General features: G+C 52.5%; 1 protein-coding gene across 1 annotated transcript; it reads left to right on the top strand.

The window, feature by feature from the left end:
* Positions 1–221: 221 nt before the first annotated feature.
* Positions 222–24,142, top strand: RECQL (RecQ like helicase). The gene is made up of 15 exons (XM_056134626.1): positions 222–255; positions 3,293–3,340; positions 6,286–6,483; positions 7,347–7,526; positions 10,786–10,892; positions 13,469–13,667; positions 15,897–16,063; positions 16,695–16,776; positions 17,438–17,586; positions 18,102–18,219; positions 19,898–20,036; positions 20,567–20,658; positions 22,147–22,366; positions 22,810–22,939; positions 23,689–24,142. The coding sequence occupies exons 2-15, from the start codon at positions 3,325–3,327 to the stop codon at positions 23,830–23,832; spliced, it is 1,941 nt and encodes a 646-aa protein (XP_055990601.1). The 5' UTR covers positions 222–255; positions 3,293–3,324; the 3' UTR covers positions 23,833–24,142.
* Positions 24,143–24,624: the final 482 nt, after the last annotated feature.

Raw genomic sequence — 24,624 nt, 5'->3', positions numbered from 1 at the left:
TTCCGGAAACACGCAGCCGCCGCGAGCCCGGGCGCAGGCCGGCCTCTCATTGGCCCAGCCCGCTCCCAGTATCGGCCAATGGGCGGGGGCCTTGTTCGGTGACGCGCCGGGCGGCCACACCCCCGGACCAATCAGCGAGGCGGCCGGCCGGTGATTGGTGGAGCGGCCCGACCCGGAAGGGAGGCTGCGGGGGGTCGGACGGCCGGGCCGGGCTCCTGGCGGGAAGGTTTGTGTCCTCCGGGCGGCTGCGAGGCGGTGCGTAGGGGCCCGGACCCCGGCGCTCGGGGTGGGGGTCGGGGAGCTCGGCAGGGTGGGCTGGTGCCTAGGCCCCGGCGGGACACGTGCTTCCCTCCGAAGGGACCCTGGTGGAGAGGCGGGGCGACTGGACATCCCTTCTCTGCACCCGGCGTGGATCGCGGGGAGACGGTGCCCGGCCTTGGAGGGGCTCGTGGTCCTGCCAGCGCCCCCCCCGCCGCCCCCCTTCCCCTTGCCCAGCCTTTGCCACGCAGGGGGCTGGGTCACCGAAGCCCGAGGCTGGCCACGTCCGTGGATTGGGCCCCACGCCCGTGCAGTGGCCCGGAGGCCTGCGGGGCTCAGGGGCAGGGAGAAGCAGGTTGTGTCTGCGTGTGTCTTAGCCTTCAAAGGTGTGTTTGCAACTCTGCAACTAGGGGTGTGTGTGTGTGTGTGTGCGCGCCTTAGTCTTCAAAGCGTGTGTTTGCACTTCTATAACTAGGTGTGTGTGTGAGTGTGTCTCTGTGTGTGTTACCCTTCAAAGCATGTGTTTGCAGTTCTCTAACTAGGTGTGAGTGTGTCTGTGCTTGTGACTTAGACTTCAGAATGTGTGTTTGCACCTCTATAACTAGGTGTGTGTGCGTCTGTGTTTGTGTCTTAGCCTTCAAAGCGTGTGCTTGCACCTCTGTAACTAGGGGTGTGTGTGTGTGTGTGTGTGTGTGTGTGTGCCTTAGCTTCAAAGCATGTGTTTGCACTTCTATGGGTGTGTGTGTGTGTCTGTGTGTGTTAGCCTTCAAAGCATGCGTTTGCAATTCTATAACTAGGTGTGTGTGTGTCTGTGTTTGTGTCTTAGCCTTAAAAGTGTGTATGTGCACTTCTGTAACTAGGTGTGGTTATGACTTAGCCCTCAAAGCATGTGTTTGCAACTCTATAGGTGTTTGTGTGTGTGTGTGTGTGTGTGTGTGTGTATTTGTGAGTTGGCCCTCAAAGCATGTGTTTGCACTTCAGTAACTAGGGGTGTGTGTATGTATGTGGAGTGTTTATGTGTGTCTTTGTGTGTGTCTGCCTTCACAGCATATGTTTGCACCTCTGTATAATTGGTGTATGTGTGTGTGTGTGTGTGTGTGTGTGAGACTTAGCCTTCACAGCGTATATTTGCACCTCTTTATAATTGGTGTGTGTGTGTGTGTGTGTGTGTGTGTCTGTGTCTGTGTGTATTTGTGACTTAGCCTTCAAAGTGTATGTTTGCACCTCGGTTCCTAGCTGTGTAGCTGTGACCCAGCATTTCCCCTGTGGGTTTCAGCTTGTATTTGTGTAGGACACTCGCTAATTTCCGAACACATTTGAAGTTGGGAGATCTTTTACTATTAAGCCCCATCATTTGGTGAAGAGCCTTGAAGCTCTTTAATTTTTGTTTTGGGGTGTGTGTGTGGGGGGGTGCATTGTGGGGGGGAGTTGGGTACAGCCTGCAGAGCTTAGGGACTACTCCAGGCTCTGTGCTCCTCCCAGCAGACCTTGGGGAATCAAACCTGCTTGCAGAATTTGCACTCAAGTGGCTTGAACTTTCTCCTCCAGCCCTGTGAGCTTTTGTTTGTTTGTTTGAAGGGGCATACTCAAAAGACTTGTATGCAATGGGGGGGGGGGGGGTCGGGGGGATGGTTAAAGATGGAATTCTCACCTAAGGGACCAGAGACCATCTGCTTTCAGGCTCCGCAGCTTGAGCCTGGACTTTATAAGACTCGGCCAGGTTATGTGCACACAGAGTTGGAGAGATTGAATCCCTGCCTTGCGGCTGGAGACCCCCAGGAGTCTAGAGCAGAATTCCCATTTCCTCAAAGTAGTGACATGATACAGGGGAAGATACAAGTATCAAAGTGCCCTTTAGCTGGTAGTGGCGCTTCCAAATCCCTTCACAAGACAAAATAAGCAAATAAATAATTCAGAAAACCCTTGTCCATATTTCCCGGTGACTGCAGCCCTCAGATTTCTACCTGGGCAGGGTAACAGTCTCCCTAGTTAGTCTGCAGGAGGCTAAGTTGATGCTGAACCTGTTTTGGGAGAACATTCTAGATTGGGGTCAGAAGTGTGGTCCTCAGAGCTTCTGGGGACTTGGGGTGATGGGAAGTTCCTGCCCGCAAGCCTGATGTCCTTCCACTTGCACCTGTCTTTGCCCCTTCACACCAACCATGTCTAAGGCCCTTTTTGACTTCACAGTCTCACCTTGTGAAGCCTGACCCCTCCCGAGGATATCAGTTCTTGGCTTTAAGATTAAACCCGAATCTGACTCTCGAAAGCAGGAGGCCAGTGGAAATTCTAAAAGATGGTCATGTTTTGCAGAATGTTGTTGCGATGTTTGAAGTCTCCCATCTAGGACCTCTCCTGGTTTTACAGATAGGACAAGAAGCTGAAAGGAACAAGGCGTGTAGCTTGGCTAAAGTCACATAGTTATTTGGTGTTAAAGCTATTCAACCTAAAAAAAAATTGATTTTGGGGGTGCAGGTTGGTACTGGTGAGGGGCTTATGAGGACTTTACACTTTTTTTTTTGTTTTTTTGGATCACACCTGGCAATCCACATGGGTTACTCCTTGCTCTGCACTCAGGAATCACTCCCGGCAGTGCTCAGGGGACCGTATGGGATGCTGGGAATCGAACCCGGGTCGGCCGCGTGCAAGGCAAACCCCTACCCGCTGTGCTATTGCTCCAGCCCCAGCTTTCCACATTTGAATCACGTCCTCCATCACTTGAACCATACCCTGGGCCCACAAAGTTTTGTGGCTCTTGTGAACATCCCATTTTGTAGTAGCTGATGCTCATTAAGTATAATTGACATTGTACCTGCTATTTCCTCTGTGTGACTTTGGGCATTTCTGTGAAATTGAGAGATTCCCTCTTCCCCTCTCCCCATAAAAATTAGTGTGGGAAAAACTTGGTAGTCCTACTTTGAAAGTCACCAAGTATATAAACTGCTTTTCTAACCTTTTCATGCTTAGTCGTGACATCATTGATTGAGCATTATCTTCGGCATTTTTAAAAGGCTGCTCTGATTTTTTCTATTTTTAGAAAGAAATTTGGATTTCCAATTCAATGTTAGAATGGCGTCGGTTTCAGGTTAGTGAGAATGGTTCTGTTTTGGAGTTTATTCTGTTCTAATTGCATGTTCTTTCGGGGGGCAGGGGAGGTGAATACCAAATACCTTTTTTACTCTGTTCCTCCTTTTCGGTATGGTTGTGGGCTTTAATTGCTTAAAAATTCGAATGAAAAAATGATTTCATGTATTTGTTTAAAAGTTCTGATAATAGAGATGATGTCTTCCCACTTTTATTGCAAAATGTACATAATAAAAATGGAATTCTTGAAGATGTTCTGTGCCGTTTTGTTGCTGAGGTAACCTGGTTGGCAGAAGTGCCGCCGTTTCTGCCTCTGATGTTCCTGACTGCCTGTCCTCACAGTAACTGTCCAGTCCTTCCACCCTGGCCTGAGTCCCCTCTCTTCCCTCTCCTAAACTCAGTTCTCTTGGCAACGTGTAGCGTTTGCTTTCATTGGGCGCGATCTCTTTCGTTGCTTGGCGTCTTTTTTTTGTTTTTGGAAGAAACTCAGTGTTGCTTAGGGGACCGTGTGGTGAAACAAGGGGTGAAACCCCGGCCTCCTGCACAAAGTTACACTGCACGTGCCCTGTTAACTCGCACTCTCTCCTACCCAGGTCTGTCGCTTTATATTCCGCAAGACATTGTCCTATATTTGTTTTCGTTCTTTTCTTTCTTTCTTTCGTTCGTTCGTTTGTTCTTTTTTTTTGCTTTTTGGGTGACACCTGTCGATGCACAGGGGTTACTTCTGGCTCTGCATTCAGGAGTTACTCCTGGTGGTGCTCAGGAGACCATATGGGATGCTAGGAGTCGAACCCGGGTCGACTGCGTGCAAGGCAAACGCCCTACCTGCTGTGCTATCTCTCCGGCCCCTGTCTTCGTTTTTTGGACTTGTTTCACGTAACCCTCTAGTTCTAGCCATCACGTAGCAAAAAAGAGTTCATCTTTTCCCGTAGCTGAGTAGTATTTCATTTATTGTGTTTATATATCACAATGTTTTTTTTTTTTTTTGAGGGGTTTCTGCTCTTAGCGGAGCTGTGGGATGGTGCAGTGTTGGGGTGGACCCCGCGGCTTCCTTATGTGGAGTGGGCACTCCCTGCCCTAGTCCAGAATTTCCTTATTCACTTATTTGTAATTGGGGTGTGTCCAGGACTTGATTTTTTTGTTTGTTTGTTTTTGGGGTCACACCTGGCGATGCACAGGGGTTACTCCTGGCTTTGCACTCAGTTGTTACTCCTGGCGGTGCTCAGGGAACCATATGGGATGCTGGGAATCGAACCTGGGTTGGCTGCGTGCAAGGCAAATGCTCTACCTGCTGTGCTATCTCTCCAGTCCCTCCAGAACTTGATTATTGTAAATATTGTTGCAATAGATATAAGTGTGTATATATACGTACATACATACAATTTTTTTTGTGTGTGTGTTCTTGGGATAGATATCAAGGAGAGTGGTTATTATTGGAATTATTTAAGTTTTGTTGTTATTCTTTGGGGGTTTTGGGGATCCCACTTCCTGAGGCCTGGTCACAAGAGTGTTAGCTTTTATAGTACAAAATTAGTGGCTGGCACGATCGCACGGTGGCTAGGGCGTTTGCCTTGCACACAGACTTCCCAGGTTCCATCCCTGGCACCCCCATATGATCCCCTGTGCACTGCCAGGAGTTTGGAGCCAGGAGTAAGCCCTGAGCATCGCCAGGTGTCATTCAAAGAGCAAAAAGAAGAAAAGAGAAAAATAAAAGGACCGCATGGTTTCACCTTCAGCACCACCAAAGTGGCCCAGTCCCCCTCCTGCTGTCTGCTGTTGTTCGGGGCCACACCCGCCGTCTCAGGAGCTACTCCTGGCGCTGTGCTCAGGGATAACTCCTTGTGGGCCCTGGAGACCATATGGGGTCCCGGGATTCGAACCTAGGTCGGCCCCATGCAAGGCAAGCGCCCTCCCCGCTTGAGTCAAACCCAGCCTACCTCATCTTCTCCCCTCTGAGTCCTTTCCCCACAGTGCGTGGTGACCTTGGTTTGTAAGTCAAGAGGGCTTGTCATCACTCAGTGCTGCCTGTCCCCTTGCTCCTCAGTACCACAGGTGAGCGAGGCCATCCACCTGCTGTCTCTCCCCCTCTGCAGGTGCCCGCCAGCCTCCACATGAGTCTTTCTTTTTTTAAAATTTTTTATTAGTGAAACACCATGAGGTACAGTTGTAGACTTACAAATTTTTGTGCTTGGGTTTTGATTATACAATGATCAAATACCCATCCCTCCACCAGTGCCCATTTTCCACCATCACGGATCCCAGTATCCCTCCCACCCCCATCCCCCCTATCCCACCCTGCTGCTGTGGCAGGGCATTCCCTTTTGTTTTCTCTCTCCTTTTGGGTGTTATGGTCTGCAAAAGAGGCATTTGAGTGGCAATCATGTTCGGTCCATAGTCTGCTTTCAACATGCATCTCCCCTCCTGGGAGTATCCTCCAAACACCCTGTATTTGGTGCTCCCTTCTCTATCTGAGCTGCCCTTTCCCCTAGAATGCCCGGCTGGCCTCTAAGCCATGGAGCAAAACTCCTGGTACTGATCCACAGGAGTCTTTCTTGGTGGAGAGCAAAGTTGCATTGGCCCAGACCTGGTCCCCATGATTTTCTTCGGTTTAGGCAGGCTAGTTCGAAGGCGATTCTGCCGCTCTCATCCCAGCTCGCCCGAATGACATTCTAGAACTCCTCAAGGATGCTGGGACACACTGTGAAGGATGCCTCAGGGTCTGCCCTCCTGGGAGGACCCATCTACCTCGCACTGTCCCAGGGGGTCTGGCCCGTGACCGTGTTCTTAGGAATAGTAGGGCCACTTGAGGAACCTGGGAGGAGATTCCGATGAGGAGGGGTCTGGGAGGCCCTTTTGCGTTAGCTGGCGAGGCCTGCCCAGAGGGCATGGGGACACATGGCATCGGTGTGAGCTGCTCACTAACCATCTCCTTTCCCGTCCTCCCAGCCCTCACCGAGGAGCTGGACTCGGTGACCAGTGAGCTGCACGCGGTGGACATCCAGATTCAGGAGCTCCTGGAGAGGCAGCAGGAGCTTCTTCAGAGGAAAAGCAGCCTCAGCAGGAGGATAAAGCAGTGCCTGGAGGCCAGCGAGGCCGGGGAGGGCAGCCGTGGGGACGCCGCGCCCGCCACCTGGAACAGGGAAGGTGCGTCCCGCTCTCAGCCTGGCTGCTCTGTTCCTGTGCGACTCAGCCCTTCTGCGGGGTCAGTGCTGGCCTCTCTCAGGCTCCCTCACAGGGGCATGGGGACTTGTTGGGATTGGGCTGGAATTCATCTTTTTTTTTTTTTTTTCTGAGTAGTTTTTCCTAAAGAGCAACATTAGTCCGTGCTTGGGGGGGGGAAGACATTTATTTGTAACCAAATGTTGTAGTTAAAATTAAACCCTGAAAGAGCTGGGGCAGTAGCTCTCCTGATAGATCACAGGACTCGCATGTATGCGAGAGGCCCCAGGTCCCATCCCCTGCTCCGTCCTGTGTGGCCCTGGTGTCACTGAATAGCAGAAGACCAGGCCCAGAGTTACCTTTTCTCTAGGTCACTCTCACCTGGCAAATGCTTGCTTGCTTGCTTGCTTGCTTGCTTGCTTTCTTTCTTTCTGTCTTCTTTCCTTTTTTCTTTTCTTTCTCTTTTTACATTTCTTTCCTTCTTTTTTCTTTCTTTCTCTTTTTACCTTCTTTTTTCTTTTTTTCCTCTCTTTCTTTCTTTCTTTCTTTCTTTCTTTCTCCCTCTCTCCCTTCCTTCCCCCTCCTCCCCCCTCCCCTCCCCTCCCCTCCCCTGCCCTCCCCTCCCTTCCCCTCCCCTCCCCTCCCCTTCCCTTCCCTTCCTCCTTTCCTTTCTCTTAGTGAGTTAAACTCAGCTCAACATTAGTGTAGTAAAAGCTCGTGTCTGTCCCAACTAAAACCATGCCCGTTGCCCTCAGTCTTCTCTAAGTCAGTGCGGTCTCTCCTGTCCCGTGTGTCCCATGTGTAACCCGGCACGGTCTGGCGCCCTGAACTTCTTTTCCTCCTTCCAGATTTCCCGTGGTCCGGCAAAGTGAAGGATGTGCTGCAGGACGTCTTTAAGCTGCAGAAGTTCCGGCTGCTGCAGCTCGAAACCATCAATGCCACCATGTCGGGGAAGGAGGTTTTCCTGGTGATGCCCACGGGTGGAGGGAAGAGCTTATGCTACCAGCTACCCGCCTTGTGTGCCGACGGTGCGTGCCAGGCCCCAGACACACTGCGCCATCATTCCAGGCCCTTACATAGGATTTCTTAAAATTAATTTTTAATTAAAAAAAAAATTTTCCATTTTATTTTAAACAGTGTGGTTTACAAAGATGTTCCTGATGATTTGTTGAAGTGCCATGCCCTTACATTCAGAAACCAGTCGCCATGTGCTCATCTGTAATGTCCACTGCAGTTTGCTTTCCCTTGACATAAGTAGTTAAGGGGCTCATTTAAGCTGGGAACGAATATTAAGTTGAAGGGGGGGATTGAAGTAATTCTTTGACATGGTCCCTGAAACAAGGAAACCGCATACGTGAGGAAGGAAAAGTGACGAGGACAGGTTTCGGCTACCCTAGTCTCTCTCTGGAGGGTCAGCTGTGGCCGCAGGTGCTGGCCAGGCCCCAGGGAGCACGTGGGTGCACTCGAGGCCCACAGAGCTCAGAGGGTCCCTCCGCCCCAGCTGCCATGAGATTTGCTGGGAAGTGGACGGGCAGTGGCCACCGTGTGAAAGAGTTACAGTCATGGGAAGAGAGGGGCCCCGAGTTGGTTCTGGAGACTTTGGTCAGACATGGGAGAGTCTTGACCATGTTTGAGTGTAAACAAGAAGGGGCCAGTGTTGGGGGTAGCACTGTAGCACTGTCCTCCCGTTGTTCTTCAGTTTCCTCAGTGGGCATTAGTAAACGTCTCCATTGTGAGACTTGTTACTGTGTCTGGCATATTGGGGAGCTTGCCAGGCTCTGCCGTTCGGGCGGGATACTCTCGGTAGCTTGCCAGGCTCTCCCAGAGGGACGGAGAAATTGAACCTGGGTTGGCCGCGTGCAAGGCAAACGCCCTACCCGCTGTGCTATCGTTGCAGCCCAGTGTTGGCGGGTAACGACGAGAATACTGACAAGAGAGTGAAGAGCAGAATCCAGATTAGGTCTGAGCCAGAGAATATGTTTTTAAAGCCCACTGCCCAAGGTTATCTGAAGGAACCAGCTTTGGAAATGTAAGGCTCCAGGTAGGCTTTGTTTTGTTTTGTTTTGTTTTTGTGACCACACCCAGCAATGACTCCTGGCTTTGCTTTCTTGGCTGCCAGCTGTATGTGGTGCTGGGATTAAATCTGGATTGACTGTGTGTCAGGCAAATGCCCAACACACTGTACTGTCACTCCAGTCCCTTGCATAGGATTTTTTAAAAATTAATTTTAATTTTTAAAAAATTTATTCCACTTGATTTAGACAGTGTCATTTATAGACTTATTCCTGATAATTTGTTGCAGGCGTTCAGTAGTCCAGCCCCAGTCCCACTGCTAGTGTCACCTTCCTTCCACCGTTGCCCCCATTTTTCTGGCCACCTCTCAAGCCTGCCCCTCCAGCAGGCCCCAAAATAATTTATTTTCTGTTGCTTGTTACCACTAAATCACGATCACGACCATCCTGTTGTTCGTCGATTGCCTCGAGCAGGCCCCAGTAACATCTCCTTCGTCCTAGCCCTGAGATTTTTAAAAAAGTGCCATTTTCAAGGCTCTTTCAGCTTTAGGAGAATGAGACCCATCATTGTTACTGGTATTTGGCATATTGGGTACGCCACGGGGAGTTTGCCAGACTCTGCCCTGTGGGCAGGCTACATTCGATAGCCTGCCGGTTTGTCCAAAGTAAGAATGAGATAATAAGATGTCTCGCGGCTGCGCGCTTCCAGGAGCTGGGTTTTGTAGTCTCTGGATCTTGGCCGTTGATGGGATTACACGGCGCCAGGGGGCCAGTTGGTGGGTGTGACCCCTGCCTACTGGTAGGTGGAGGATCTGGGTGGAGGATGCTCAGCCCCGATCCGAGCAGGCTTGGAGATCTCAGCCCCGGGACCCGCATGCCTTTGTTCCTCTGCTGGTACCTTCATGCGTGTGGAGAGTGGTCTCACACCACTAAATGGCTAATGGAATCATCAAAAAATACTTTTTAGTAAAACAAAATCTGTGACGATTGTTATATTTCACCTTGGGGACACTTAAGTCCTTGTCTGAGGTTTACTAAGCTGCTGTTGCAAGTTAAGCCTCTGTGGTGATGTTTCTGTGAGTCGCGCTTAGTTGGCTTCTACAGCCTATTCCCATCCAGTCTGGTGTGTTACTGCTGGGATGTTAGTACTGTAGAGTTCGGAGACGTTGCTCCAGAAAATCCAGATATATGGAACTGGGCAATGAGCTGGTGTGGCAGCAGTGGTGGAATATGGGTGCGTCTGCCGGAGTTTCTCAAAGTACAGGGAAGTGGGGGGAGGTTGCCTGCTCCCCACCCCCGCTCTGAGGAGACCCAGAGATCTCAGCCAGGAAACCCCCGTGTTCCTGCAAGTCTTGGCAGTTTGGCATCTCTGCGAGCTCAGTCAGGAGGAGTCTGGCCGGAGGCAACACGCAGCAGCTATTGGGGTGTGAGTGTGACTGCCGGGGCTTAGGCAGGGCAGGAGCTTGGCCTGCACCCCGCCAAGGTCGCCTCAGAGTTCTCGGCCACGGAATGGGTTGCTGAGAGATGTTTGTGGCTGGTTGATCTCTATCGAGATCTAGTCGTGAGTCTCTAAAGCTGGGCCAGTAGATGGGCTTACATGGCAGCGGTGGGGGTGGGAAGGGGGGGTGGCTCTTACCCAGAATATTAGACAGCGTTTGAATCTCTGCTGTGGCTGTAGGTGATTTCCCTGTAAGAGAAAGGGAAAATAGGATCAGGACTTCATTTTGTCAAGAAGCTGCTCCTTGACTTCAAAATAAATTAATCTAGTGGACAAGTTGAAGAATAACTATTATTAATTTTCAGGTTGCTGTGTCCTCTTTGGAAAACTTGAAAAAACGTGTGCTTATGTGTGTGTGAGAGAGAGAGAGAGAAAGAGAGAGAGAGAGAGAGAGAGAGAGAGAGAGAGAGAGAGAGAGTGTGTGTGTGTGTGTGTGTGTGTGTGTGTGTGTGTGATATAACTGGAAAGCGTTGGGCTTGACTTACATTATTTTACTGAGGGTCCCAATACTGGTCGTTAAAAAAATGAAAGTAAGCTGAAAAGTAAAATGGTAACGTCTGTGTATTCTAACGGGACTGAAAATTTTGCTTAAAATGACTTGCTTTTTCAGGTTCCTGATCATATATTCATATCACCCTCTAATTAATGAGTGTACAAAGTAGGCGGCACTTTTCCGAGTAATCCGAATTGGTGCTTGCATGGAAGTAAAAACGGTCAAGACTCACAGGGGTGGTGGTGTGAAATCTAAAGTTGGTTTTTGTCTCTTCTCTCCTTTAGGTTTTACACTTGTGATCTGCCCACTGATCTCTCTTATGGAAGATCAACTGATGGTTTTAAAGCAGTTAGGAGTGTCAGCTACCATGTTGAATGCCTCTAGTTCAAAGGTATGCTTCTGTGGCTTTTGAAAGATTTTCATTTTTTTCATTTTATCATCCTGTTATTCGTTGATTGCCTCGAGCAGGCCCCAGTAACGTCTCTTTCATCCTAGCCTTGAGATTATATTCAAGGCTCTTTAGGAGAATGAGACCCATCATTGTTACTGGTATTTGGCATATTGGGTACGCCACGGGGAGTTTGCCAGACTCTGCCCTGTGGGCAGGCTACATTCGATAGCCTGCAAGTTTGTCCAAAGTAGGAATGAGACAATAAGATGTCATAAAAAAAAGTTCTGATAAGATGTCACACGGCCACAAATGCGGCCGTGCGGTTCTGGGATCTGAATTTTATACTGGAATTTGGAGGATCTGGGTGGAAGATGCTCGACTCCAATCCGAGTAGGCTTGGAGGTCTCGGCCCCGGAACCCGCGTGGCTTTGTCCCTCTGCCAGTACCTTCATGTGTGCGGAGAGTGGTCTCAGCATGGTGGTGGCTGGTCCTGGAGGTCTTCGACTGCCAGAGCCCTGGTCGGGGCGGGGAGGAAAGCTCAACCCGCTCCCCTACAAGGGGCCCCGCGAAGGAACACCCAGCCGAAGACCTCCAGGACCAGCCACCACCATGCTGAGACCACTCTCTGCACACATGAAAGATTTCATGCAAGCTAAAAGAACGCATTTGAACACATTTGAGGTGAGCCTCAGCTACCGTCCAGTGACTTCTAAACTTGCGGACAGGCAGCGAGCGATTCTGCTGAGAGCACAGACTGGGCTCCTCAGCCTGTCCCTGTCCCCAGCCCACCTTTCCCTGGCTGAGGAGCTGAGAAGAGTTTCTCTACCTTTCATGTTTGCTTGTTTTTGCTTTGGGATCACACCCGGTGATGCTCAGGTTCTTCCTGGCTCTGCACTCAGGGATGACTCCTGGCTATGGTGCTCGGGGGACCATATGGGATACTGGGATCAAACCCCAGTTGGCCAAGTCCAAGGCAAAAGCCTTAGCCCACTGTACTATTGCTCTAGTGTGGAGTTTTCTGTGTCTTTAAGTGGTTGCAAAGCCTCGCGAGGAGTCCAGTAGTTTCTGCAGTGTGAACCTGAGACAGAACTCACATTGCAGTGTCCCAGGACAAAGTGTCTGCCATACTTGACCCAGACACACATCTCAGAGGGTCGTCACACTCAGAGCCCAGAGCTGGACCGTGCAGCCATGACGCCCACAGGTGACCTCTGCACTCCACAGGGAGTGTCTACCGACCCGTTTGATGGTGGCTGTGAGAAGTTTCCGTTGGTCCGGAAGCCTGGCAGGTTTGTGGACCGGGTAGTTCCCTGATACGTACAAGTCATCAAGGAATCTAAACATCGCCTTGCAGCGACTTCGCCATGAATGCCTGCCTAGTACCTACCCGCAAGTCCAGGAGTTTCTTTCTCACGGTTCTTTATATTGTTGATGTCTAGACTTGGTAACATATATATAGCCTTTGCAACGTCTTGTATCAGACGCAAGGAAGACGACCAACCTGCTGTACTATTAGAGCTCAGCCCTTGTTTGCTCACGTTTTGAACTTCTAGGGAATAACTGAGGTGCTTCCCCCACAGAGTCTAAGCTTATCAGAGTCTCAGCCCTTTCCTTTTTCCTTCCTTTGTCTTTTAAATTGAATTTATACACTCCCGATTGGTGTTCCAGTACCAATCCTTGCTCCAGCGCCCGCTTCTTGCCACCATCCTCAGTTTCCCTCCATGGCAGGCACCTTTTTTTTTTTTTTCCTTTTAGGCTCTGGGCTTTACAAAACTGTTAAGCGACATCTTTTCTTTTCCTTTGTTTTCCCCTTTTGTTTCTGTTTTTTGTTTGTTTTTTATGAAGACATCATGACTTGTAGAATTGTTTCAGGCATAGACCATTTTTTGAAAATTTATTTTTTTAAGAATCAGTCCCCTTTACAAGGTTTCTTTACATAAATACTTTTCAGCCTATTAAGTTCCTTCCTTTTCTTTCTTTTTTTTTTTTTTTAATGGAATCACTGTGAGGTAGAGCATTACAAAGCTGCCCATAATTTGGTTTCAGTCATGTAGTGTTCCAGTACCCATCCTTCCACCTATGTACGTTTCCCAGCACCAACTTGCCTCTCTGGCAGGCACTTTCCTTCTCTCTCTCTCTCTCTCTCTCTCTCTCTCTCTCTCTCTCTCTCTCTCCCTCCCTTCCTCCCTTCCTCTCTCCCCCGATCTCCCCTTTTGGTACTGATGTGTTTCCATGCGTATGGCTTTACCCCCTTCCAGCACAGCCTTCTCCAGAGCGACCCCAACCCCGACCCCCCATGCTCCTTACTGAAGTCCAGTGCTCATGTTCTTTATTTCTCTGGTCTTTGGGCATTTGCCCAGCCCCCTCTCTATGCCGCTTTCTCCCTGCAGATGGGAGACCACCCTGTGTCTGTCTTTTCTCCGGAGCGTGGCCCTCTCTGCTCCGAGATTGAATGGGAGTGACTCACCCGGAGGCCTTAGACTCTCGGCCCCTGCAGAGAGGCCCGGGGCCTCGGGGCTGAGTCTCCTGACCCACCCAGCCGAGGCCACGGCCCTCCTGTCTCTTCCTCCCATCAGGAACACGTGAAGTGGGTCCACGCTGAAATGGTGAACAAAAACTCCCAGCTCAAGCTGATTTACGTGACGCCAGAGAAGATCGCCATGAGCAAGATGTTCATGTCGCGGCTGGAGAAGGCCTACGAGGCCCGGAGGTTCCGCCGCGTCGCCGTGGACGAGGTGCACTGCTGCAGCCAGTGGGGACACGACTTCAGGCCCGGTACGTGGGGAGCCCATTTCCCCGAGCTGAGTGGGGTCTGTGGAACCGGAAGGCGGGGCCGCTATCCCCAGGCCAGTGGTGATCTGCGAAGTCAGAAGGCTCGGCGGCCACACGCTGAGAATCGGTCATGGAGGTAAGCAGGGTGCTGAGTGGAAGAACAGTCGAGAAAGGACACTTGGGGGCTGGAGTGATAGCACAGCGGGTAGGGTGTTTGCCTTGCATGTGGCCGATCGGGGTTTGATTCCCAGCATCCCATATGGTCCCCTGAGCACTGCCAGGAATAATTCCTGAGTGAAGAGCCAGGAGGAACCCCTGTGCATCGCCGGGTGTGACCCAAAAAGCAAAACAAAACAAAACAAAAAAACAAAAAAAACAAAACACTTGCATGTTCCATAGAAAAATGGAATTTGAAATAGAATAACAAAAAAAAGACATCTGACAAAACAGCAACCCGAATATATTATACCTACACATATATTTACATGGAGCTCTTTCCAGAAAACTCTTTGACGCAAAGATGAATTTTCATGCTCTGTTGGTTCCTTCTCTTCCTCCGTGGGTGGATAGATGAGTTTCTCTGGCTCCCCTCCGCTCCAGGCAAGCTAAACATTTCCTCTTTGGACCTATAGAAACACAGAGTCTGGAGGCAGAAAGTGGACCCTTGGGGGCTGGAGCCATAGCACAGCGGGGAGGGCATTTGCCTTGCACGTGGCCGATCCGGGTTCGATTTCCAGCATCCCATATGGTCCCCTGAGCACCGCCGGGAGTAATTCCTTAGTGCATGAGCCAGGAGTAAGCCTGTGCATCGCCGGGTGTGACCCAAAAAGCAAAACAAACAAACAAAAAGAAAACGGACCCTTGCTAGAGCAGAGAGCCCATTGGCCCTGGGCCTTTGTCTCTGTGGCATACATTCCTGGCAGCTGTGTCTTGCACCCATCACCACCAGGGGTTCAGCAGGGAAGAGTGAGAAGGGGCGACGTAGACACTACATGAAGGCCAGAGTGTCCCCTCCCAGTCCAGATGGACGACAGCCTGCTGAGCCCTCACTGAGCCCCGTCCCCTCTCACTTTTGAGTCCCCGGCCCTTCCTGTTGTCGTGACCATGCAGGGTCACCCTCCAAGGCCTGGGGATCCCAGAAGGTGGTGCCAGTGCTGGGACCCACCATCCTGGGTGTATGGGGGGCACTTAGGGGGTGCCGGGGATCATATCAGGTCAGCCCCATGCAAAGCAAGCGCCTTGGCCCCTTGGTGTCTCTCGGGCCCTGTGCTTCTTGCTAACTCGAGAGATCACGTTGGGCTCCGTCACTCTGGGATGGAACCCCCAGAACCCCACCCCCCACTTTGCTCAGTCCAGAACTCTCAGACCAGTGCTCTTAGGCCAATGCTCTCAGCTTTGCTCTTCCGCCAGCCCAAGTGCCAGTTGGTAATCAGGCGCCGACGGTCATCCGTCCCCTGCTCGTCCCCTCCTGCCTCTCTGCGGCCCCGTGTTTTCTCTGTCCTTGTCACACCAGCCCTTTCCCCTCAGCGACTGCTGGGGCCGTTACTGCTGTTCAGACCGAGGGAGCAGCCGGCCAGCACTGGCACGGTCAGGTCCGCAGCTCCTGCTCTGTCCAGCGCCCAGTGGGTGTCACTCGGGGAATCTGGCTCCCGCTTGCGGAGTTACCCCGAGACCCCCGAGCGTGGCACCTGCCCTCTGGGGTAGGTGTGGGTGTTTCCTCTGTCCATGGGGTCTGTCTCCCCTTCCTAGGATCCCTGAGTCCTGAAGACCCCCTCTTTGACTCGATGGCCCGTCTCGTCCCTACCACTTGCTTCTCTGTGTTTTCCTGTTTGCATCTGCCCTAGCGACAAGCCACTTTGCTCTGAAGAGCCCATGTGCTCAGGGAGAGACCGTCTGGGTGGGGCATCTGGTGGCATGGGGGGCGGGACATGAGGCCGGGGGGTGGGAGGGCCCGGGACCGTGGGGTTTGTGGCGTCTCTGTCCTGTCAGCCGCAATGGATGCGAACACCCAGTTGGGGGGAGGTTGCCGTGGGGTGTGCAGCAGATGTTGGGGGCCCACCTGTGTCCTGGGGCTGTGTTTCTGAGGAACCAGATCAAGGGGTCCTGGGTTGGCCTGTCCCCATCGGCCGAGCAGCAGCTGCAGCTGGACAGGCGGACAGTGTCCGCTGACAGCCGCCTAGATGGTGCCCATCAGGAGGATAGGCCAGGCGGGCAGCTGTGTGTCTCTTCCAGATTACAAGGCCCTGGGCATCTTAAAGCGGCAGTTCCCCGACACCACGCTCATCGGGCTGACGGCCACGGCCACCAACCACGTCCTCAAGGACGCCCAGAAAATCCTGTGCGTGGAGCACTGCCTCACTTTCACGGCGTCTTTCAACCGGCCAAACCTCTTCTACGAGGTGCGTGTCCTCTCACGGCCACTGTCCAGCTCTTGTGAGAGGGAGGCGGGGATGGAGACCGTGGTGGGTGCTGGGGGTGAGGGCAGCCGTGGCGGGGGGGAGGAGCGGGAAGTCCTCGGAGCGGGCATCCAGCGCAGGGACCCCCCACCCGGACCCCTTCCCACACGTTTCCCCAGGCGCGAGTGGCAAGGGCGACTCGGAGCATCCTCCAACCTCTCTCGGTCCCGGCTGCTTGGTCGCACAGGCTCAGTGCGCCGTGAGGCTTTGCCGCCACCAGCCCGTGAGGTGCCGCGTGAGCCCCCGGCCTGGAAAGGGTCTCCGGGTCTCGCAGACACAACCCGGCAGCTTCTTCCTTTTTCCCTTTGGGCCTCTTGCGAACAGGCCAGAGTTTGCTGAGTTGTCCTGACTGGTTGCTTCTGTCCCCGCGTCTTGCTTTTAGAGAGGCAGCTTCCGGGAAACGGCTGTGTACCAGCTACTCACTTTTTCTCTACCTCTTCACCTCCGAGGGACTAAACTGTCCGTCTCGGGCAGAGGGGCCTGGTCCCTGGGGGGAGGCCGATTCGCGCGTGCGTGCCTGGCAGGGACGGGGGTTTGGACCTGAGTTGGCTCCATCACGGCCGCTTCCCTGCAGGTTCGGCAGAAACCCTCCAGCGCGGAAGATTTCATCGAGGATGTGGTCAAGCTCATCAACGGCAGATACAAAGGACAGTCAGGTAATTGCAGCGCCCCGCCTCGCGGGAGCCCGGGAGCCCGGCAGCGAATCCCAGTGGTGATGCAGTGATGCAGAGGGGCCACGGGCACCAGAGATGTCCAACACGTGGGGCGGTCAGTCGCTCCGTGCTCTGAGGGGACGGACTGGTCACGCGAGTCTAGAAGAGAGTGTGGGTCCTGTGGCACCGTGAATGTCAGTCATCTCAGACGAGCTTAAAGTCAGCCCCCGTCAAGGGCGCACTGCACCGATGGGCCTATCCCTGGGTATGCACTTCCTGTGACTAATGACGGGACGAGCACTGCTGCAGTGAAGTTTGCATGGCAGACGTCACGGGTGGGCACGGTGCCCGGTGTGAAGGGTCCAGGGTCGGATAGAGACAGGCCACAGCCATCTGCGCTCCTGGAGCTGCCCGCGGCCCCAGCGAGCACTGAGAGCAGAGCCAGTTTGCTTCCTGTGGGCAGAGGCCCCTTCCCTCAGCCCACTTTCCGGTCCTGCGGGGCGGGCAGAGGCCGGCAGCTCGGGACTCTTCCCTGCTCTGTAGCAAGCTGGGCATCAGGCTGAAACTCCCCAGATCCCGGGCACCTGCAGCCCTTTCCCGAGGCTTTGCCGTGTGTGGCAAATGCCTCCCAGGAACGCCCTTCTGACAGCGTGTCTCTCCACAGGCATCGTGTATTGCTTTTCCCAGAAAGACTCCGAGCAGGTCACAATGAATTTGCAGAAGTTGGGGGTCCGGGCCGGAGCCTACCATGCCAACATGGAGCCTGAAGACAAAACCCGGGTTCACAAAAGATGGGCCGCCAACGAGGTCAAGGTGAAGTGTGTCTCTCCCCTATGAGTCCAGTTCACCTTCAGGGCATTGCCATGAGGGGCCGGGAGCTAGTGCAGAGCTGTGGGCGGCTGCTGGTGCCTGCATGGGCCCAGCCTGGGTCGGTCCCCCGAGCGTCAGCAGAACCTGGATCATCTTCCATCTTCCATGCAGCATCCCGGGCCTTACATTGAACCGCCGGCCCGTTTGGCCCAGATTCGCGAGTGAGGACTCAGGGCCTCTTCAGCGCTGCTTGGGGGCCCGCCAGCCTCCAAATAAAGAAAGCTTTTAACTCAAATTAACATGTAAGGGGCTGGAGCGATAGCACAGTGGGTAAGGCGTTTGCCTTGCACGGGATTGACCTGGGTTCGACCCCCCGCATCCCATAGAGTCCCCCGAGTAATTCCTGAGTGCAGAGCCAGGTAACCCCTAAGCATCGCCGGGTGTGACCCCAAATGCCCCCCCCCCAAAAAAAAATACCCAAAACACGAAAACCCACGTAAAATGTTCACATGTCTTAGGTGGTCGTGGCAACTGTGGCGTTTGGTATGGGGATTGATAAGCCAGATGTGAGGTTCGTCATTCACCACTCAATGAGCAAATCCATGGAGAATTACTACCAGGAAAGTGGCCGCGCAGGTACGTGTGATTCACATCTGCGCACAGGTTTTTCTTTTTCGTTTTTTTTTTTTTTTTTAAGATAGATTACTCCGCCAGGCTGCTTTCACTTGGGGCACCCCAGAGGGGGGTGGGTGAGAGCCCTTTCTGCCCCAAGGGACCCAGTCCTGGCAGCCGACCTCCACTACCCAACCGCCGCCATCCTCCAAGTTGCTTTCCGGACCACATGGTCGGAAACCCATTTTCCATAATGACTACACCATATTTGATGGGGTTCAGACAGTAGGCAACAAATAATAGAAATATATAAATATATGCCTCTTGGAGAGCCCAGCAAGCTACTGAGAGCATCTCACCTGCACGGGCAGAGCCTGGCAAGCTACCCGTGGCGTATTTGATATGCTAAAATCAGTAACGACTACAGGTCTCATTCCCCTGACCCTAAAGGAGCCTCCAGTCATTGGGAAAAGATGAGTAAGAAGAGGCTGCTAAAATCTCAGGGCTGGGAGGAATAGAGACGTTACTGGCGCCCGCTCGAGTAAATCGACAAACAACGGGATGATGATAGTGATACGGTGATACAGATTACTTAGAATTCAATGCAATGAAAGGACCAATACATAACCTTAAGGACAAAATAAACTACGAACATGTGATTTTTTTTTCTTGTACATATGTATATGTATATTAGCACACAAGACCCAAACTCCAACTATTCATGACAAACTATGCAAAACAAATCAGTTAGCATCTGCCTGTGGGGCAGGCCTGGGTGGTGGTGGTGGGAAAACGCAAAATAAATTTGATGAAAGGATGAAGTTTGATAAGTTTGATAAATTTGATGAAATTTGATAATCAATTTGAAAAAAAAGGATGAAAATATTAGGGGCATGGTGTTGGGAAGGTGCAGTGGTGGTGGGATTGGTATTGAGACATCGATTGCCATCAATTACTGTGAACAACTCTTTCTTTTTTTAAATTTAATTTTGTTTTTAGAAAGTTGTTCACAATGTTTGATTACATCTAATATTCGAACACCAATCCCACCGCCATTACACCCTTCCACCACCATATCCTGATATTTCCATCCTGAACCCCAAACCCCACTCCCAAGGCAGAACCAGAATAATTCATTTTATATTGCTTGTTATGAGTAATGGGCTAAAAATGATCCAAGCAAGGTTTCATAGACGAAAGTGAGTGAAGCTTGTTGTATCTCACCCAGGAGCCATTCAGCCCATGGGTGCAGTGAGTGGGTGTGTGCTAAGTCTCACTTGTTTTCCTTTTTGAAGACGGCTGTTACAAGTTTACCTTCTGTCAGAAATATGGAGATGATAGATCTTAAATGTTACTTTAAGCTTAAATAGCACTGTAGCACTGTCCTCCTGTTCATGGATTTGCTTGAGCTAGCCCCAGTAACATCTCCATTGTGAGACTTGTTGTTACTGTGTTTGGCATATCCAATACTCCATGGGGAGCTTGCCAGGCTCTGCTGTGTGGTGTGGGCGGGATACTCTCCGTAGCTTGCCGGGCTCTCCGAGAGGGGCAGAGGAATGCAAGGCAAACGCCCTACCTGCTGTGCTGTTGCTTCAGCCCTGCTCTTGAGCTTCAAGCTTAAATACAGTCTTTTTTTTTTTTTTGCCTGCATTGAAATTTCTCAAGAACCGTTCGAGCAATTTCCAGACTTGTCTCCCCGCAGGCCGCGACGACCTCAAGGCCGACTGCATCCTCTACTACGGCTTCGGAGACATCTTCCGCATCAGCTCCATGGTGGTCATGGAGAACGTGGGCCAGCAGAAGCTCTACGAGATGGTGTCCTACTGCCAGGACGTGAGCAGGTAAGCCCCGGCTGACCCTGAGCCCCTGCCGCCTGTCCGCGCCCTCACTGCCAGGGGCCAAAGACGCGCGTGTGGCGCCAAGTGCCAGCCTGTCTAACGCCGGTCAGAGCAGCTGGCCGGAAGGCTGGTCACGGGAGCATGGGCCAGGGCTCTGCCTTGAACGGGTGTCCCGACTAGCCCTCCGGCTTCGGTGCTGGACCCCAGTGGGGACCCCAGAGCACCACCATCCCTCCCCGCTGTCTCCCTAGCCGGGAGAGCTGGAAGTGCCATCCGTGTGCATTTCTACTCTGTGGGCGCAGGGGTGGGACCCGGGGAGCCCACATGCGTCTCTCCCGCAGTGCATGGCCCTCGGGTTGCAGCTTAGGCCCAGCAGCCTGGCACTACTTGGTGCCTCAGGGTATTCAGGGCTCAGTGCTCAGGGCTGCACACTGCAACCCTCACCCCCGGCCCTGGGTGTGTGATGCGCCAGAGGCGGGACTGTCACGGCAAGCAGGTGGGACTCAGGTGCCCGCTGAAGGGTCTCTTCGCAGGTGTCGCCGCGCACTGATCGCGCAGCACTTCGACGAGGTGTGGGACTCCGAGGAATGCGACAGGATGTGCGACAACTGCTGTAAGGACACTGGTGAGTTCCCTGTGGCACGCACTTTAGGACGGGACCCCCGAAGGGACTCGCAAGCGTAAGCAGGGGCCATTTAAGCCATCGCACAACCTGGAGGGTGCTTGTCCTGCATGCGGCATCCCCTCTGGTGCCCTGAGTCCGCCGGGAGTGACCCGAGTGCAGTGTCAGCCCTGACACCGTCGGGCATGACCCCCAAACAACAAAGATTAAGCAAGGCGTGACTCAGATTCAGCAGTCAAAGGGACCAGGGTGGTGGCAATGGGGACGGACAGCTGGAGCTGGTGGCCAAGTGGGTAATGAGGAAAACAGTGCTGGCTCCCGTGGGGTGCGGCTTCTCACACGGTCCCTATATAGCCAGGCCTCGGTTTCCCCACGGACCAGAGACTGGGGAACAGCCTTATGTGAGGGGGAGTGGGCCACGAAGTGCCCCTCGCTGCTGTTCCTATCACTGCCAGCGCGGGGGAAGGGATGGGCAGAGGGAGGAACTGCAGAGGCTGGGATGGAGGGCTTGAGGTGAAGAGCACGGTGCTGTTTCTGTTGTCTTTGGATTGTTGGTGTGTTTCTTCACATCTGAGAACCTGTTGGCCACTTTGAGCAGGGACTTAGCACAGAGGAGAGGCACGTTCACGAAGGCTGGCTGCCCCCATACGGCGGGCATGGGGAACGTAAGACAGGAAACAGTCGGGTCCTCTGACTAGAAATACGGTATTCGTTGCTGTGTGGGGGCCATATTCAGCAGTGATCAGGGCTTATTCCTGGATCTGTGGCTCCTGAATCATTCCAGGTGGGGGCTAGGGGACCATATGGGGTGCAGGGGATCGAACCTGGGTCAAGCACCTGCAGGGCACAGACCCTACCCCCAGTTGCACCGCTCTGGCCCACTCACTTCTGCTTTCTGCCACTCATTCGCTGGGGAGTGAGATTTGATGCCAAGTGAGTGGTGAATCTCGAGTGACCTGGTACGAGCCAGCCTATTTCCGCCTCTTGAGATCCAGGGATGCTGTAGTTTTCGCTTTTCAGCCAGGGAAACTCGTTCAGTGCTTATCAGTGCTCTTACACTGATGTGATTCTAGAACTCGGAGCGGGACTCCCGGAAATAAAGTGTGTGTGTGTGTGTGGGGGTGTCCATGTGGGACAGTCTCTCCCAGTACCCAGGAGGCCAGAGGAGTTTCTGCAGTGGTGCCCAGCAAGCACGTTAGATTCTGCGAGGGGCAGCCTGGCTCGCCCAGGGCCAGTCTTGGGGCAGGTGCAGCTGGGCACCCAGCTGCAGAGCTGAGCTGAGCACCTGCTGCTGGCGACTTACTTGGTCACGCTGCCACCCTCAGAGCACCAGGGTGTTCCCGTCTGTCATCGTCCAGGGACCCTTGGGGACTCCCTCCGTTTTATTCTGGAGCTCGCTGAGCAGCGGGCATGTAGGTGCAAGTAGGGACCTGGGTTCTGGCCAACGTGAGCGGCCAGATGAGCCCCTCCCCCTCCCCTCTCTGGTTGCAGCCTTTGAAAAGAAGGACATCACCGAGTACTGCAGAGACCTCATCAAGATCCTGCAGCAGGCCGAGGGGCTGAACGAGCGGCTCACGCCCCTCAAGCTGCTGGACGCCTGGTCGGGGAAGGGGCCGCCCAAGCTCCGGGTGGCGGGAGTGGCCCCTCCCACACTCCCGCGGGAAGACATGGAGAAAGTGGTCGTCCACGGCCTTCTCCAGCAGTACCTCAGGTATGGGCCAGCCCCCCCGCCCCCCCCTGCCCGTCCCCGGACCCCCCAGCCGTCAGAAATGGAATCCTCGGGGGCTGGAGCTATAGTACAGCGGGTAGAGTGTTTGCCTTACACGCAGCTGACCCAGGTTCGATTCCCAGCATCCCATATGGTCCCCTGAGCACCCCCTGAGTGAGTAATTCCTGAGTGCAGAGCCAGGAGGAACCCCTGAGCATCACTGGGTGTGACCCACAAAGCAAAAAAAAAAAAAAAAAAAGTGGAATCAACTCCAGCTTGGCCACTGTGTACTAACACACGGCAGAAAACTACTTTCTCTGGCAATAGAAGTCTGCGAGAGAGGTTTCTTAGAACGCTAAAAGTAACCACGAAGTGAATTTTTAAAATGAATCTCCACTTTTCTCTATAATCCCTCAACACTTTCTGTTGGTCTTTCTTTCCTTCAGGGAAGATTATAGTTTCACGGCATACGCTACCATTTCATATTTGAAAACCGGACCAAAAGCTCATCTGCTCAAGAACGCGGCCCATGCAGTCACCATGCAAGTAAAGAAGCCGACGCAGAACTGTCTCCGGGTAAATGACCGCCTTCTAATTTCTGCATATTCAAAAAAATGTTACCGGGGATGTGGTCGAGAGGTCCAGCACTTGCCTTACAAGAAGCCCGAGGGTCTGGAGTGATGGCACAGTGGAGAGTGTTTGCTTTGCATGCAGCCAGCCTGGGTTTGATCCCTGGCATCCCATATGGTCCCTTGAGCATCGCAAGGAGTCATTCCTGAGAGCCAGGAGTAACCCTTGTGAATCGCCAGGTGTGACCCAAAAAGCCCAAAACAAAAACAAAGTAACTCGGAAGCCCGGGTTTGATCTCTGGCACTGCAAAACCCAAACAGTGATATTTGAAGCCTTGGAATGCTTGTCTGTCTCTCATTGCCTCCCTAGACCCAGCTGAAACTGTGTCTGTTTCCTTCGATTCTAGGGAACGGGAAAAAGAGTATACCTTTGTTTTCTGCAGGCGGAACTTAGGATGGACCTTTATTTCTGATTTTGGGGGTGCTGCACCCCGATGCTTGGGGGGTCCCATGTGGTGCTGGAACCTGAATCTGGAACCCCCCAAACAAAGCCTCACTCCAGCCTTCAGAGTCCGAACCCCTTTTCCTCTAGGGTTTCCCACCCTGCGGAGTATCAGATTCTGTGGCACACGCTGCCCTGCAGGTGGGGAACTGTCCTGGGGGGCAGCAGGGGGACCGCTCAGACGCCAGGCCATCCCTCCCACGGGCACTGCCATGTAGGGGTCTCTAACACTGCGCTCTGCTGTTGTTCTGTAGACGGAACCGTCTCAAGCGTGTCATCCCGAAGGAGCTGACAGAAAGAAAGAAGGACACTCAGGAAACTCCCAGAAAAGAGCTGCAGACCCAGCTCCGTCCCCTAAGCAAACAGGAGCCAAGAAAAGGAAAACTGTCGCTGTGTGAGACTCATGACAGGCAAAGGCACAGAACCGTCACCACTGAAATTTATAGACAATTTCATTTTTTATTGACAAGGGACTACATTTACGGAACTTAATTCTGAAGCTGATGACAAAACTGAGGCCTTTCGAAGAACCTGAGATCATGAACTGTATAAAGTGCAGGCAGCCGGAAACAAGGGGGGGAAACTAAGACTTTTCCGGGGAGAGCCACACCTGGCAGTGCTCAAGGCTTTCTCCTGGCTCTGTGCTCAGAAATCACTCCTGGCAGGCCCAGGGGACCACGTGGGATGCGGGGAATCAGACACTGGCCGAGTGCAAGACAAGTGCCCTACCTGCTGTAATACCGCTCTGGTACAGAAAAGTGAAATCTTTGTGTAAAATTCTTTTAATGTAAAATGCTCACTTGAAAAGTTATCTCAATTTTCTTAAACTTTTTAGGCCTTGAAAGACCTAATTGTATTTTTTCCTTCTCTTTTGTCTGGCTTCTGGGCCATACCTGGCTGTGCTTGGGGCTTAGCCCTGGCCCTGAAATCCAGGAAGGAGGGCAGCCACATGTATGGTAAGCACCCTGCCTGCTGCGTTCGCTCCAGCCCCATTTCCCACTTCTGTATACGGAATATTATGTTTAGGCTCAATTGTAGTAATTTCAGGTTAATACAAACAGTTGTGGAAGCCAATGGAAAGAATAAGGTATCAATACAAATTGAAATCGAAACTGTTTTATCTTTAAGAATACGTCAGTTTCTTGAAGTCACAACCCCTTTGAGCACCTCACAATCAAAGAATAGTGAGG

This window comes from Sorex fumeus, unplaced genomic scaffold (assembly GCF_029834395.1).
Source record: "Sorex fumeus unplaced genomic scaffold, SorFum_2.1 ptg000100l, whole genome shotgun sequence".
NCBI lineage: Eukaryota > Metazoa > Chordata > Mammalia > Eulipotyphla > Soricidae > Sorex > Sorex fumeus.
The sequence above is the reverse complement of the archived record's forward strand: the minus strand, read 5'-3'. Positions and strand labels throughout refer to the sequence as shown.